This window comes from Alternaria ethzedia (genome assembly GCF_023757985.1).
Source record: "Alternaria ethzedia strain BMP 0044 chromosome Unknown scaffold_6, whole genome shotgun sequence".
NCBI classification, from domain to species: Eukaryota; Fungi; Ascomycota; class Dothideomycetes; order Pleosporales; family Pleosporaceae; genus Alternaria; species Alternaria ethzedia.
Genome location: NW_026056199.1, coordinates 881901 through 896424, shown reverse-complemented (window position 1 = coordinate 896424; position 14524 = coordinate 881901). Strand labels below are relative to the sequence as shown.

Here is a 14524-nt window from a genome sequence, read left to right as displayed (position 1 = left end):
GTCGCCAATGACATTGGTCATCTGCCTCTTGACCACCAACCCGACATGGACCGTTTCAAACACGTGGTGAAGCGACTAACGTGCGCTTCGGTCGTCCGCTGTCTCCATCGCTTGCTCTACTATCCTAATAATGAAGAGACGACAACTGGTTACGAAAATATAGCTTCTCCAATCCTCCGCGACATAGACATGCTCTCCGAAGGCGATAGTTCTGGCTTCGCGATATCTCGGGCTGACGTCCGACATACGGAGCAGCAAAGCTGCACATGCGGAGCGAACCTGACACAAATGGACACCAGCCGCATATATCTGCGCCGTCTTCCATTCAATTCCAAATGTCCTTACATCGCCGATTTTCATCGCCCAGATTCCTCTCTGTCTTCCATTAGCGATCGCATAGCCCGCCTCGGGCCCACAGCTAGCGAGGCAGAAATTGAGCGTGACTGGCAAGACCACAAATTCGGTGGTGCAATCAATCGAAGTGGTCAGTTTCGGCGCTTGGCTAGGACCAAGAATGGCTTCTTGGGTCTGGTGCCGACTAGCTGTGAACGCGAAGACACAATATGGCTGTTGCAGGGTGCCAATGTTCCTTATGTCTTACGGGAGTCAAAGCGGCACACTGCCGATGAAGAGACTGGAAGGGCATGGGAGGTGGTGGGCGATGCATATGTACATGGGGTTATGCAAGGAGAGGTGTGGAAAGATGTCAAAGATCAGCTTGTGGATATCGAGCTGGTGTGACCATTTCGAATGCGCTATACGACTACACACCAACGCCTTACGACACGCCGAAACACATGCTTTACTTCCCACCAACGGAAACCAAAACCCGGCTCAGGAACCCCGGAAGTCGTTGATATTTCCTGGATTCATCAGCGCAACAACCAATCATGGCACAAGAATCACTTACCGTAATGGGTTGAGCCTCCATCACCCGTACCGATGGTCTGACTTCCGTAGTTGGCCAAGGCACCTCGATCGTTGTTACCAACGTGGGTAACTTCGCCTTTTTGCATGCTGGGGTCACTCTCGTCTCTACGCTGCTCTTTCGCCAGCTTGATCATCCGTCTCAGCTCAGCCAAGACGTTCTGATATGTCTGGTCCTCTCTCTTAGAGAACTTGGTCATCTCAATATGGTTCGCATCCACGACGATACGCTCATACCCTGGTGGGCCGGCCGAGAAATCTGGAACAACGATGCCGATTCCGGGAAAAGGCACGCTCTCGCAGAAGCAGCGTACTTCTACGGCCTTATCGGTCCCTACGCGCTTGGCGAGAAGTTGATGGAAGCGTCGATCGATTTCTTGCAGCTGCGCATTCTGACTTTGAAGCCCTTCGAGCATCGAAGAGTTGACTGTGTGGAAGATGCCGACGATCTTGGTGAGGAAAGAAGCCGCATTCGCGAACTCTGAGCCACAATGAGGTGTACCCATGAAGATGATGCCGCACGTATCGTGTACTAACGGCGCGATACTGTCGACATTGGAGTCTTGCGAATTGAGAAGGGCTTTCTTAGCTACTATACCTCCCATGCTATGAGCGATGAAAAGGATTGGGCGATCGACGACACCGACTCGGAGACTTGCTAGTTCTGAGCAGAGCTTCTCCGCGTGTTGCGTTGGGTTTGCAATCGATACGACATCCAACGTCTTGATCGTTGCTGCGGCATAGCCCCATGTGATTATGCGTGCGTCGGGAAGGTCGATGGGAAGCAGGTCTTTGGGCCAGAAACAGGGTGTCCGTTCGGCATTCGCCGTACGCTCTGTCCAGGTCACTGTTCGATCTCCACCAAGACCATGGATGAGGACGATACTATCAGAAATTAGCAGGATCTCTGGTAGTAGCCAAGGCTTCAGCACTTACTCCACTGTAGCCTTCTCGGGGTCGCTCAGTACCAGTGGCCCGTAGGCCTTGGCTGCTTCAGTTGGCATACTGTATCGTCAGGGCTGTGTCGAATAAACAGCAATGTCACTCACCTTGTCTCTATTGCTGACGATAACACCAATGCTTGCTCAGTGGGTGCTGGCGCCGCCGAAATGTCTTGCTCACCGCCGCGGAGATCTACACGACCTGGAGCTGATTTGCGTTTCGAGAAGAACTTGCGCATTGTCTCAGCTTCCATTACCGGGGAATTTGGACAAGTATACATCCAGCACTCAGCAATCAACGGATCAGCACAAATACGACAGCTGGCGCATCGATCGCTTGATGATATTTGCGAACTTGGGCGGATGTCGCAAGCACGATTGCCGAAGTTCCGTGATGAGACGGGAGCATACTTTGCTATGGTCACACATCGGGTGGCTGCATTTTGCTGCCTGTTCTAGGACGCGTCTTGGTAACAACAAATTCCCGCTCTCGTAACATGTCTCTTGGGCTTGCCCTTCATGAATTGTTCATGCCGAGGGAAATCTTCCCTCCGGAAATTTCAATATAGCAGAAGGCCTGCTCGGGGACCCTCGAAGCCGTTGATATTCCCTTAAGTGATCTCACTGACAATCAAGCATGGCATTTAGCATATGGTATGGTTGTAGTACAAATCTTTTCTCTCGTAACAACACAGTAAATTACTATGACCTATATCCACAACGCGTACACTTCCCAAGGATCCTGCATGCCGCATATTAGCACTGAGGATTAACATAGTGAACTCTCTACTCACGCGAGACCATAGTCATTACAGTCATGTCGGGCTACTTGGGGAGGCTCAGTTTGTATGCGCTGGGGCGGTGCAAATGGCTGCTCGTATGGATTGTCGTATGTTAAGCTACGTTGTGGTAGGCGAGTGTAAGCTTGTTCGGGTGGCTCTGGATTACTGTGCATTGGTGGCGACGACTGGAAACCTGCCTCCGGTGAGGCGTTCAGTGCAGGCGGCGGCCCGTAATTACTGTTATAGTTGTAGCTTTGGTTATCCTGGTACGAACTCCTGTCTGCATTCAAGGGCGCGAAGGAGGCCTGACCTTGTGGAGGCGAGGATGGCTGCTGAGGACTGCTGTAGCCTTGCTGTTGGCTTTCATAACCCTGCTGCGGTGGCCCATACTGCTGTTGTGTACCAAGGCTCTGTGTTGGGGCCTGTGGTGATTGATGGTAGCCTAGATATGGACGGCCTGGCGTAGGGTTTGCGTGATAGCCCTGCGCTGACATCGGTGGTTGAGGTTGCCAGCCGCCGTAATAAGACGAATTCTGCCCTTCACCAGGTCGAACAGGAGCAAGATCTCGGTCGGGTGGATCTTCTGGTTCCGCTTGTGGGGCGTATCTACTATCATGCCTCTGGTCGGCGTGCCGAAATGCCTGGACAGCTTCAAGTTTGGTCTTGCTAGACTTCCACGGGTTCATGACTTGTTATTGGCAGACGGAGCGGGCCGTGTGAACGGGCTATGTGATTGAGACCAGCTGAGCTTATCAGGGCGATCAATAAAGTCTGAGTCGATGCGATCGTGATAATTTCCGGTCAGGTAAATCGTGACGAAGTGTTCCAAGCAGGGCTGAGCGATGCTGGAGGAGGGCTCTTATCTGCCCCGCGAGGCAGCAAGTCAGATGCATATTAAATTAAGAGATCGCTTCCAGTGAGGCTCTGGAAAGTGAGCTTTCCCGGTGCTGGAGAGATGTGGCGCAGAGACGGCACGCGCGAACCAGTGGCGTTGTGTTCCGGTCAAGCACAAGACGAATGACACGAACAGTGTATGCACGCGCTGCATATTTGATGTGGGCTCCTCTTCAGCTTTCCGTTTGCGGCTGTGCATGTCTTGACTTAGGTGGCGGCCAATAACACCTGTAGTATGTAACATGGCACTGCCTGGACGGGCGGGGTGTGCAGCTCAGCCCGGCCTTGTGTCACCGTCATCAAACAAATAAGTAATGTGTTGGCCCGGGCAGTCGACAACAGCGACACACGGGCATCATGGCAAATATATTTCGCGCTCGCGATCCTATACTGCCAGGTCCTGGTGCACACATACCCACTACGTTTTCCCAGGTTCCTATGCAGAACCTCGCTCCAGCGGCAAGTACCCTTAGTAACGCATCGGTAACCGATAAGGAAAAGTTCTTGAAAGCTTGGAAGTATGAGGGCTACAAAGAGTTTGGAAAGTGGATGGCTTCAGACGACGACTTTTTCGTGTTTCGGCGCTTTGAGAGTCTAAATGCGACAACAATAGCGTATTTGCAGTACCGGATCTCGGAGCTCGAACGAACATTGGAGGAGATTCATGAGGCGAATGAGCAGGACGAAAAGGGGAAAAACTCCAGCTTCAAATGGGATGAGAAATATCAACCGGATCGCTTCCAAATCATGAACGAACTCTCATGTCTACTCCTACATTACAGTAAGTACCGAAAGGTTCTACATCGCGACAATACTAACCGCGACAGATCGATCTATCGACGCATTCTCCAAGATACGTAAACGCCCACGAGCAGAATCCCGTCAAGTGGACTATGCCGAAAACTGGCTGAAGCGTGGTGCCATCACCGCGTCAGAAACACGTTTCGTCAAACACAAGAGCGATTTGATATCGATCAATGAGAGAGTTCGTCCACCACTAGGCCGATGGCTAGAGGCGTGTCGTTCCCTACACACATGGCGAATCTTCAAGGCGAAGTTTGTAGAGGACCTGCATGTCCAATCGGACGCTACATCCTACTCTAGCGACCATGCCTTCGAGAGCTTCACCACACTCAGCATAATAGCCTTAGGACTTTCTATGCTACTTGCGCCTTTATGGTGGATGCAGAATATTTCTGATGACGACGATCGGCTGGGTATTATTACGGGGTTCGTGATTCTCTTCACTTTACTAGGGACAGGCGCGACCATCAATAAACCTTTCGAGGTGGTGGCAGCGACTGCGGCGTACGCGGCGGTGCTTATGGTGTTCATGCAGATTGGGAGCAAATAGAAGTGCTAGAAAGGTGTCAAGTATCTCGTTATGACGATGTTACGGGCTGGTGTTAGGAGTCAGGTGCGTAGTCGAAAGCGAACCTTAACGGCAGGCGCAGCCCCGCCGCTGGAAGATGACTAAGCAGCGAGATTGCCTCGTTTCCACATCTGCCACTTGGACCTTCATCTCCCACCTCATCGCGCAAAGTCAACCTTGTTTTCAAAGCAACCAGACAGCAGGGCGTTGGCGTCTCGCAAGCCTTCTGCTGTTTGTTTCCACTTCGCTCGACCCTGGAGCAATGTGGATAGAAACTGCCAATGGAACGATGGCTTGAAGCCACCATCTGTTCTTCTGGCGTCACCGGGCATGATGCTCACCTCTCGACCAACAAAAGTCCGTGGTACGAAGTCATCGGTTCGCGTTAGCATCTCCGAGCTGCAGTTTCGAAGCGAGGAAGTCCGTGGGCCATCGCATCGCATTTAGCCTATAGTCACTGGGTGGCAATAGCTGATCTGAGTGGTAAGATAATACAATGGGACTTTCTACGACTGGTGCTTGGATGCAAACGAACACTGCCAGGGCGATGATGTTGATGTACAGAAGAGACGCAGATGAGATAGTATCTCGGTGATCGGTCTCAATTCGCACTGTGCCCTCCCTACTACAGTTCATCTACACCTATCTGCACCACCTCCTGCAGGCCATCGTTCACGCTTAGCCCATCTCACCAACATCGCTTCCGTATGGCTCACCAAGGAACCTAGCGCTTCCGCTACCATGCGGCCCCTTCGGAAAGCCTAGACCCTGTCAGCGGCACGGGACGTCCAGCCTCGCAGGATCGCCTACCAGGGTAGCAGACCAGGTTCATACGAGAAAAGAAACATATGATCGATTCGATGGCTGGTGTCAGGCAAACGAACGTCAGAACTTCTGCTTGGAAATGCAGGTTGGTCACATCACTTGCATGTCAGCTTCACTCGGAATGCGCCACATCCAGTGTCAGGTCGGGTTATGCTTACGGGAGATCGAGCAACACATCGGATCGGAGAGCTCACAGCCTTTTCTTAGCAACGAGAACGTCGGTTTCCGCAGCGTCTGTCACCTTATCTACGTACTCATACGTTGCTCACAAAGCATCTCGCTGCGAAGATTGTAATGGCATCAAGGAATACAAGGTCCACATATCCGACGATGCGGTGCAGCAGGATCATGCAGACGATGCATACCTTTTCATTCTCCTCAACCTTGGCGGCTCCCATCTGCATACTGTCGTATTACATCCAACAGGTACCAGTCGACCCAACGATCCGTTCGACTCATCCCGGCCTTAACCCGAGTGCTGTTACGTGTTCACAATTGGTGTTGCGCTCTCTGAGTGAGCTGAGCAGTAGCATGTACCTATAGGTCACACAACTATTGCACAGTAAGATGCGCTAAGAACGATACGACCTACCCACGAGGGTGAATCAGCCTTCTAGAAGAGAAGGAGGAACAAGTTTGGTTCACCACCAACACTACCGACTACTGGCGGTGAGGCGAAAGTGTGCATCCCAAGCTCTCAACAGCATCGCGAAAGCATCAGCCTAGTCGCATAGGTGTTGGAAATAATGCCTCTTTTGGCCTGGAGCTAGATCTCCTAGAATCCTATCCAGTGGACGACCAATGATCTCTCGCAGGGTCGGATGTGGGAGCTTGATGCATCTTGATACCTGCGCCGTAGGCCGACATCGCCAGACGTCAGCCCTCGTATCTATTCACACCAACATCTTCAAGAGATCCATAGGCCATGCAAGCTTCGTTGAGACGTCCGTGCGAAGAGGCATCCTTCGTGTCAGCAGAAGTAGGCTAACGAAACTTTGTGAACAGCTAGGCATACCTTGCCCAGGAAATGAGCCTCACGACAAAGTATAAATATTGCAGCATCTACCCATCATCTAGTCTCCATCATAACAGTATCATTAACACCTTCCACTACACTTCACTCAACCAAACCAACTCCACACACCCTTCAAAATGCAGTTCACCACCACCATCGCCCTCCTCATCGCTGCCGTCAGCATCAACGCCGCCCCAACGGAGATGAGCAAGCGCCTCGACACAATCCCTCTCAAGTTCTACTCTGGCCCAGGCTGCAACAGCGGCATCGCCGTGACGACCGCCTACATCCCCGCCGATGGCTCCTGCTTCCCTACCTCGCCCATCTTTAGCGGAAACACAGACTCCGCGTTGATCCTCCCTACCGACTTGCCGGCGCTGCCTGCTGGTTGCACTCGTGAGTTACCTGAAATGAAGTAATTGGTTTCGGGATGATGAGAACTAATTTGATCGTGCTAGTCGTTGCATACTCTGACAACACTTGCTCGAGCGTCAACAGCATCGTCTACGACGTGACTGGTCGTTGCGGTACTTTCGGTCCTAACAAGCCCATCTTCTCCGCGAGGGCTGTTGGTACTTGCCAGTAAATTCTTGCCCAAACTTGAGGATGATGTGGCAAGCGTTTCTGCGAGAATGGTTTAGTGCTCTCTGGTCGATGTTCGGAATTCTTGAGTCAGCGGCGCCGGGTCCAACACTCCAGTGCCCGCTGACGAGAGAAAGAGGTGATGTGGTGTAACACGGTTGGCGATGAAATCTCCTCGTCGCTCTTTAGCTAGATTCTTCGTATGGATGGGGACGCCCCCTCTTACTATTACACTTTTGTCATAACCGACGTTGCCCAACCTTATGTACAATCGTGTGAATCTCTTTCCTATTACCAAACATTACAAAAGCTGTACAATCTATAACATGTCTAGTCCTGCTTCCTCGAACCCCTCTTAACAAGCGTCTCATCCGAACTCGCAGCATCCTTCGTGCTAACGACATGGAACGAGAAGTCCAACTCGCCCACCAGTCCCTTGACGGCCTTCAACAACCGTTCAATATCCATGTGTATGCATCTCGTACTTATGCTCATGACCGCGAACGCCGCGTATCCTGGCTCGGCGATGTGTCTCAAGCTCAAGATCTCTGGGTCTACCATTTCTAGTTTCCGGCTGAGCTGCCCACCTGGTGGGGCGTGTAGATAAGGAGGCAAGGGCTGTGCGTTTGTGACGCTGGAAGAGAGCATTGCGAGTAATGAGGTAATCTCATGCGAAGTTACTTTTGCGGAGAGGATGACGCGGCGGAAGTCGTTGAACCATTGCGCGGAGTGGTGGTCGGGGAAGGCGGCTTCTTCTGTTTCAGGGGATGTGGGGTCGGCGGATTGGTGGTTAAGGGAGGGGTGGGTGAAGGCTTGGGAGGCGTAGCCTAGGAGGGCCGTGTAGTTTACGATGCTGATGTGTGTTGTTAGTCACGTTCAATCTATGACATCGCTGCATGTTAGGGCTGATACGTACTTCTCGACATAACCAATAATCTTCTCGTACTCTTCTTTGGGAAACTTGCCTCCAAGTGGGAACTCCCACTTGACGAATCCGGCATGCATCTTCAGCCCTTGCAGGGTGAGCATCTGTTTGGCGAAGACCTTATTCCGAGCCTTGACGAGCTGGTAGCCTGGACTCTCTTTGTCAGTCTCTTCGTCGCCGCCTAGCTCACCGCGGATGCGGCCCATGACCTGTTCGTGCATGATGCTGTACATGTTTGCGGAAAGGTATAGCGCGCCACCAAGTTTCTGTCGGAGCGCAGAGTGCTCGGTGATGGGGTAAGGAAAGATAGTCCAGAAGAAGGCGACAGCTAGACCACCCACTACGGTGGCAAGACGGTAGGGGCCGAGTGTATAGATCGGGTATGCAGGCTGACCTGTCGTTGCTGTCGCGGCTTGTTCTCCAATCTTGCGAACTTGTAGTTCATAACCAACAATCATAGTAGCAGTGACCACACTGATCATTCCAACGATGACGAGGTCCATGCGTTTTAACGGGATGTAGAAGCCGATTGCGACGAAGAACCAAAGGAAAACCAGGATACCCGCAGTTTGTTGCCCAGGAATGTACCAAATGAGCCAGGCTACGATCATTGCGACGGCTGTACCTGCGATTCTGAGTATGAACTGGAAAATTGATTGACCAGCTGTCGGAGTCATAGAGATGGCCACCATGATCAAAGCCCAGACTAAGCGTTGTTCAACGAAAAACTGTTGCGTTGGACGGAGGAAAGCGACGACGGCTATACTCATCGTCGCACACGCAGCACGGAAACCAAAAGCCGACTCATCACTCCGCAGGAAACGTGAGATGCCACGTACACCATTGCCAAACTTCTGCCATGCGTTTGTGGGTGGCAGATGCTCGGGATCTTTCTTCTCCTGGTAGGCTTCGCCCATGTAAACAGTGGTGTTGCTCCTGTCGAAACCCGCAACTGTCGTCTCGTCGTCGGAGGTGGAGTCCTGGCTCGCGAAGATGCTCTTCGCCCATTTCTTGAAACGCCGTCCACCAGGCCAGATAAACTTGCTTTTCAAAGTCGCTTGATCGCGCTCATCTGCGAATTTGACGAATTCGATCACGGACCGACTTATGGAGTTGAGTAGGAACATGACGTAGAGTACCATGAAGAGCTGTCGTTGATCCCGGTTTCGTGTGGTGATGCTGGGCATGAGCTTCAGGGTTTCTTCGTCAAGTGCTGACGGAGACGAGAAGTAATCGTCGCGAAGCTTGATGCCCTTGGTTTCGACCCAATGGCGCAAAGTAGGTTCCTTCCTGCTGAAGAAAGCGTCGGCTTGCTTCTGCATGTACTCTGCGAAGCCCGGTTCTCCTGGTTTGATAGCGTCACCCTTCGCCTCAGCGTCGTCCTGGTTCTGGCCCTTCTTCTTTTTCGGCGGCTTGGCCAGCTGCAACTTAAACATAACGTGTGTAAGTCCATCATCGAGAGCCTGGAAGATGTTGTTGAACGGCTCATGAACAAATTGAAACATGTTGTTCCATTCCTGAACGGTTTGCCTTCTGATCTCCTCGTCATGTTCGTCTTCTTGTCCATCCCAGTGGTTGATTTCAGCCGCCCGCTCAAAAAGATCCATAACCGAGCCGAGACCCAAGATTGGCAGCATGATCGCCCTCAGGTTCTTGAACATGCCCTCGAGGTCGTCTGGCGTTAATTTTCCATATGCGATCTCGCGCTTTGCAAACGGTAAGTCCGCAGTAAGCTTGCCGTGCAACGCCTGCAGTGAACCAGTCATCTTCTTGATAGCCGCTACTTCCGGCCTGGGTTTCGCCTTCTTCTTCCCATCTCCGTCCTCTGGCACGTACTTCTCGCCGAACATGTCGCTTGTTTCCAGGCTGTGGATGTAGTTCTTGTGCGCGCCCAGAGTCCCTCGCAACAAGCCAATGTATCCTGCTGCTTCCTTCATCACCACCTTGCGCGATGTAACAGGGAAGATGAATAGGGCCACTCCGGTTGCGATGGCGAAACCAGTCAAGAATGCCACTAGCAGTCTTCTGATGAAGGACTCGCATTGCGGTACTGTTTGAAACAAGAAGCCATTAGTCGCTGCAACATTGACCTGAATTGCGTAAATGATTGCCGGAAAAGCCAGTTGGGGAAACTTCGCCTTCATAGCATTGATAACATAGATTTGGAAGAAAAGCCACACTCCAAGGACTGCCGACTGCGAAGAGTTGTAACGTTGTGGTGGTGCTCCAGGTACAGTCGTATGTTGTCGGGCTTTGACTCCCGACCAAACCATGAGCATAGCGAGAGCCGAACCAACACACGTCGCCAATATGTTCATCGTCATCGTCTGAATGAACTTTGCGCGCGGCATGATGCAGAACCCTAGGATACTGATAATAGCAGTCAGGTAGCCCAACGTAGTGAAGTATTGCGCAACGGGCGTCGCCTGATACATCGCAAGGCAAATTGTCGGAGGCAGTGCCGCCTTGCCCATCATCATGAGCGTGCCCGGATCGAGACCGAGTTTAGTCCACGCTGCTTTGAGTTTTGACGGCTTCTTCTCTTTCTTCTCTCCATCTGCTCTGTCCTCCGTGAGTGTCGCATCTTGGTGGTAATCGTTCGACTGCCCCTGCTCGCCGCGTGGTGATTCCCCTGCTGTGTTCGTGGAATCCACCTCTTCCTTATCCGCAACATTCCGGCCCGTCGCGGTAGACGCCATTGTGGCGCTGTGAGTTCAATCGACTACCCAGGTAGATGAGCAGGTAGCGAGAGATGAATCGAGTAACAGTTAAGACATTATTGAGAGTCCTTCAGGGCTAGATCGCCCAACGAATCCCCATAGGGGCCACCGATCCTCCGCACCCGACAGTCGCGCCGCGTTCGGTATTTTTCACACGCGCGGTCGACGTCATGGTCCGTGATGTGAGTGGCCAAGCAGCGCGCTAAGACAGATCTAAAGTTTAGTCACAGGGACATCCCAGCCATTCGGGCCTTCGGTCGGGTCATCATCCGCATGAATTGCAATGTCGCAATGTCGGGATGCGGCATGGGCACACGAAGGTTTATCAGACTCGTCCGGTCTATCTGTATTGGTAACGCCGAAAAGAAGATGCTTGGTAGTTCGTACGATCTGTGGTATATGCTGCTATATACAAACTTCAAAAGCAATGCCTATACAACAATGCGCTCGAAGCTGTACTTCGGCACGCGTTTACTGATCAGCATACCCATCTCTCTCTTGCTTCGCGGCTCCTTCTTTCCTCCCTTGCCGCTCTTCATCTTCTCCACGCCCTGGTCTGCCTTGGCTCCAAGCGGCAGCATAGGCAAATCTTCCTCTCCACTAAGCTTGCTGGCGACACCGAATGGTTTGCCTTGTACCTCCAAAGTCTTGTTAGAAGGCTTCTTCGAGGTCGGTACGGTGGAAGCGTAGCGTAGGAACTCTGAAAGTAGACCACGTATGAAATGAGCTTCGAAGAAACCACTGAGTGCTACAGACGCGTCCCGGTTTAATGATTTGAGCATGTCTTCCCCGGTCTCTGAGGCGGAGATTGTACCGACAGAAGCCAACCAAGCTCCTGCGCCAATGGCGTCGAGAGTGGTAGAGAGAAGAGAAGCAATGATGGCGACTGCATGGTCGTCAGGGTCATCGCCTGAGTTCTCAGCATGAGGCGACTCTGTCTCTACAAAGCCCAGTGGCGAAGACCACCCACCGTTCTTCAACTCCAGATGCAGAAGGCGAATCAGCGATTCGAGGTCTCGCCGCGGCAACATTGAGCGAAGAGTTGCACTGACTATTGGTGCTGAGAAGGTATGGAGCCGGATCAGAGCGGGTCGCAGTGTGTGGCTGCGCGTCAACAGACCATGGTCAAGCACCGACAAGGCATGATCGATTTCGTGCGAGGCTGCTTCGAGCTCGGTAGCAAAGTCCAGGTCCATGTCATCGTCTGATGGATTGGTGCCATTCGTCAAAAGCTTAGTTGCTTCGTTGTCCTTTGGCTCGTCATCTATACTTTGGATGAGAAGCTTGATAGCTTGAACGACCTCGCCCACTGGGAGGAACTGAGTGTGATTGAGTACCGCCGAGAGGATGTGCAGATCGGGGTCATATTCGACCAAAGCCTTGACGATATCCCCATCCACGATAGCGGAAGCTGACTGCATTTGCTCGTTTGTTCCATCAAAAAGGGATCTGCGGATGGACTCCTTGGTAAGATGTCCAATCTGTAGGAGCCACTGGAAAACGTTGGGCGGGAAGAAGCCGACTCTCAACTGTCCTTGTGATTCCTCTTCGGTGGCATCTACCCAGTAGAAAATCTTACTCAATGCATATAGTGCATACTGACGGTATTGCTGTCGTTGGTGTCCTGGAATGGTTTTGGGGATTGTCCATCGGGGCAGGTCATCCTTGGAAGTTTCATCGTCGAGTTTGTCAACGACCATGGCATCCTCGTCAGGAAGACTTGGGCCCCCTCCGTTCGTCAAGGGTCCGCCATTTACCTCATTCTCATGCTTCTGAGCTGCATCGGCAGACTCAACGTCGATACCCAGGTCCGTCGCAAAGGATCGCTCGAATTTTGCAATCTTACCCCTTGTGGCGTACTTGTTGAGCTTCCATTTTCGCTCCTGCCATTTCTGAGCGTCGCCTGTGCTGAGAGTCGATTCTGGTGCGATCCCCTTACCGAGAGCGTCGATGAGAAGAGTACCTTCGGTCTTGGTCCGTTTGCGCGATCCTGCTCCACCAAACTGCATACCAAATATCTCGTCCTCTCGAGCAGCAACAATCAGTCCGGTGTCAGCGTAGTACGCCACGAGGCTGCATGGTGAAACCTTCTGCTCATCGCTCTCGGGCTGCGTATGCTTCCTCTTCTTCGATGGGCTAAGAGACTCTGATGTGGACGGACTAGCGCTCATGGATTGCACAGCTTGCAAAGAGTTGTACTTGACATCGAACACTCGGCATGTGTTTTGTGACGTGGTGAAGATGACATCTTGGGAAGTTCTGAGGAAAGAGTCGACAGCCGACCCGGGAAGCGCAAATTCCGACTGGAGCTTTGGTACGGTTCCAGACAAGTCGTAAGATAGCAAGTTCCCATTGGCGAAGATGTGAAGGGCACCACTGGAAGGGTATAGAGCGATCTGAGATGTAGGAACCCGTGCGGCTGAGGCCCTTGGTTGCGGTAGGTCCAACGAAACTAGGTGTTTCAGCGGCGAGAGCTGGTTCGTAGTAAGATCGACGGATCTTGGCTGTACTTGAACAAGGGTGAGTGTCCTCGTTTTGTCTGCTTTACGTTCGACGATGCAGAGAACCTGAACAAGGTCGAGAAGATCCGAGGTTTCGTCTGGAGTGGGATCCAAGATGGTAGCGATGTCTTGTCGGCTGCGCAGGAGCCCTCGTATGACCGACCTGGCACTGGCGAGGGTAATGTGCTCGATATCCACGTCGGTGCCTCTGGACGGCAGGAGGACCTTCAGGTTTACGGCCCAGCGGACGTCCTGGAGATCGGCCGACAAAGACATGACATCTCCATTGTCGAAAGTCGCCAGTATATCGTGCGTCGCATCATTGGTTGAGCCGCCAGGTGCGACAGGGAGCGAGTCGAGTGACGAGACGCGCGCAACATCGGAGGGCGTATACGAGGTCTTGCTGGTCTCGGTGTGGTCGCCAGAAGACTTGTCGTGGAAGCACACGAGTGAGGGCTTCTCGGCTGGTGACGACGCGGCTAAGGAAACGTAGGTAAAGCGTTGTGTCGAAGTCTTCGAGGAGCCCTTGCGATAGATCGAGTATGGGGCGGCCGCGAAGGTTGCGCTCGGCGGTAGCGCATAGGAAGTGACGAGTTGAGGATTTTGGAGCTGAAAAGTTTTGAGCGCATATCTCATGTCGCGATATAAAAGTACCTACGCTGTATATGGATACACCCTCTCCATCGACACCGACTGCGATTTCGGTGCGCTTCCTCTTCTTTATGCCGCTAATGCTGCATACTCCAGCAGCGTGAACATGGCCGTTGGTGGAGCCGATGGGCCTGGACAGCGAGGCCAATGTAAATGGAGCGCCAATCGGTTGGTCGAACGACATGATGTTTGCCAGACCCGGGTGTCGATTAAGCTGAAGTCTGCGTGAACCGTAGGGTGAGGCGCGTGCTGTGGTTGCGCGGTCGAGTCTCTGTCGAAAAAAAGATTGGAGCTCCGGCAGAAAGGCAGGCGGTGCGAAATCTTGGCGGAGGCTAAAGTGTGGCTCTTAGTGGCGCCCTTAGCGCGTCGGCGCGTCACGTCGCGTGTCC

General features: G+C 52.5%; 5 protein-coding genes across 5 annotated transcripts; 2 read left to right on the top strand and 3 right to left on the bottom strand.

Moving 5' to 3' along the window:
* Positions 1 to 902: 902 nt before the first annotated feature.
* J4E87_003578 (uncharacterized protein) lies at positions 903 to 2107 on the bottom strand (the record flags this gene model as incomplete). Its single annotated transcript, XM_049375203.1, has 3 exons — positions 903 to 1812; positions 1864 to 1932; positions 2100 to 2107. The coding sequence occupies 3 exons, from the start codon at positions 2105 to 2107 to the stop codon at positions 903 to 905; spliced, it is 987 nt and encodes a 328-aa protein (XP_049235125.1).
* A 1794-nt stretch (positions 2108 to 3901) lies between these two features.
* On the top strand, positions 3902 to 4898 carry J4E87_003577 (uncharacterized protein; the record flags this gene model as incomplete). The annotated part of the gene is made up of 2 exons (XM_049375202.1): positions 3902 to 4325; positions 4372 to 4898. 2 exons carry the CDS (start codon positions 3902 to 3904, stop codon positions 4896 to 4898), a joined length of 951 nt encoding a protein of 316 aa, XP_049235124.1.
* Positions 4899 to 6893: 1995 nt separating this feature from the next.
* On the top strand, positions 6894 to 7342 carry J4E87_003576 (uncharacterized protein; the record flags this gene model as incomplete). Its single annotated transcript, XM_049375201.1, has 2 exons — positions 6894 to 7171; positions 7246 to 7342. 2 exons carry the CDS (start codon positions 6894 to 6896, stop codon positions 7340 to 7342), a joined length of 375 nt encoding a protein of 124 aa, XP_049235123.1.
* Positions 7343 to 7668: 326 nt separating this feature from the next.
* J4E87_003575 (uncharacterized protein) lies at positions 7669 to 10962 on the bottom strand (the record flags this gene model as incomplete). Its single annotated transcript, XM_049375200.1, has 2 exons — positions 7669 to 8191; positions 8255 to 10962. 2 exons carry the CDS (start codon positions 10960 to 10962, stop codon positions 7669 to 7671), a joined length of 3231 nt encoding a protein of 1076 aa, XP_049235122.1.
* A 452-nt stretch (positions 10963 to 11414) lies between these two features.
* On the bottom strand, positions 11415 to 14319 carry J4E87_003574 (uncharacterized protein; the record flags this gene model as incomplete). Its single annotated transcript, XM_049375199.1, has 2 exons — positions 11415 to 14093; positions 14143 to 14319. The coding sequence occupies 2 exons, from the start codon at positions 14317 to 14319 to the stop codon at positions 11415 to 11417; spliced, it is 2856 nt and encodes a 951-aa protein (XP_049235121.1).
* Positions 14320 to 14524: the final 205 nt, after the last annotated feature.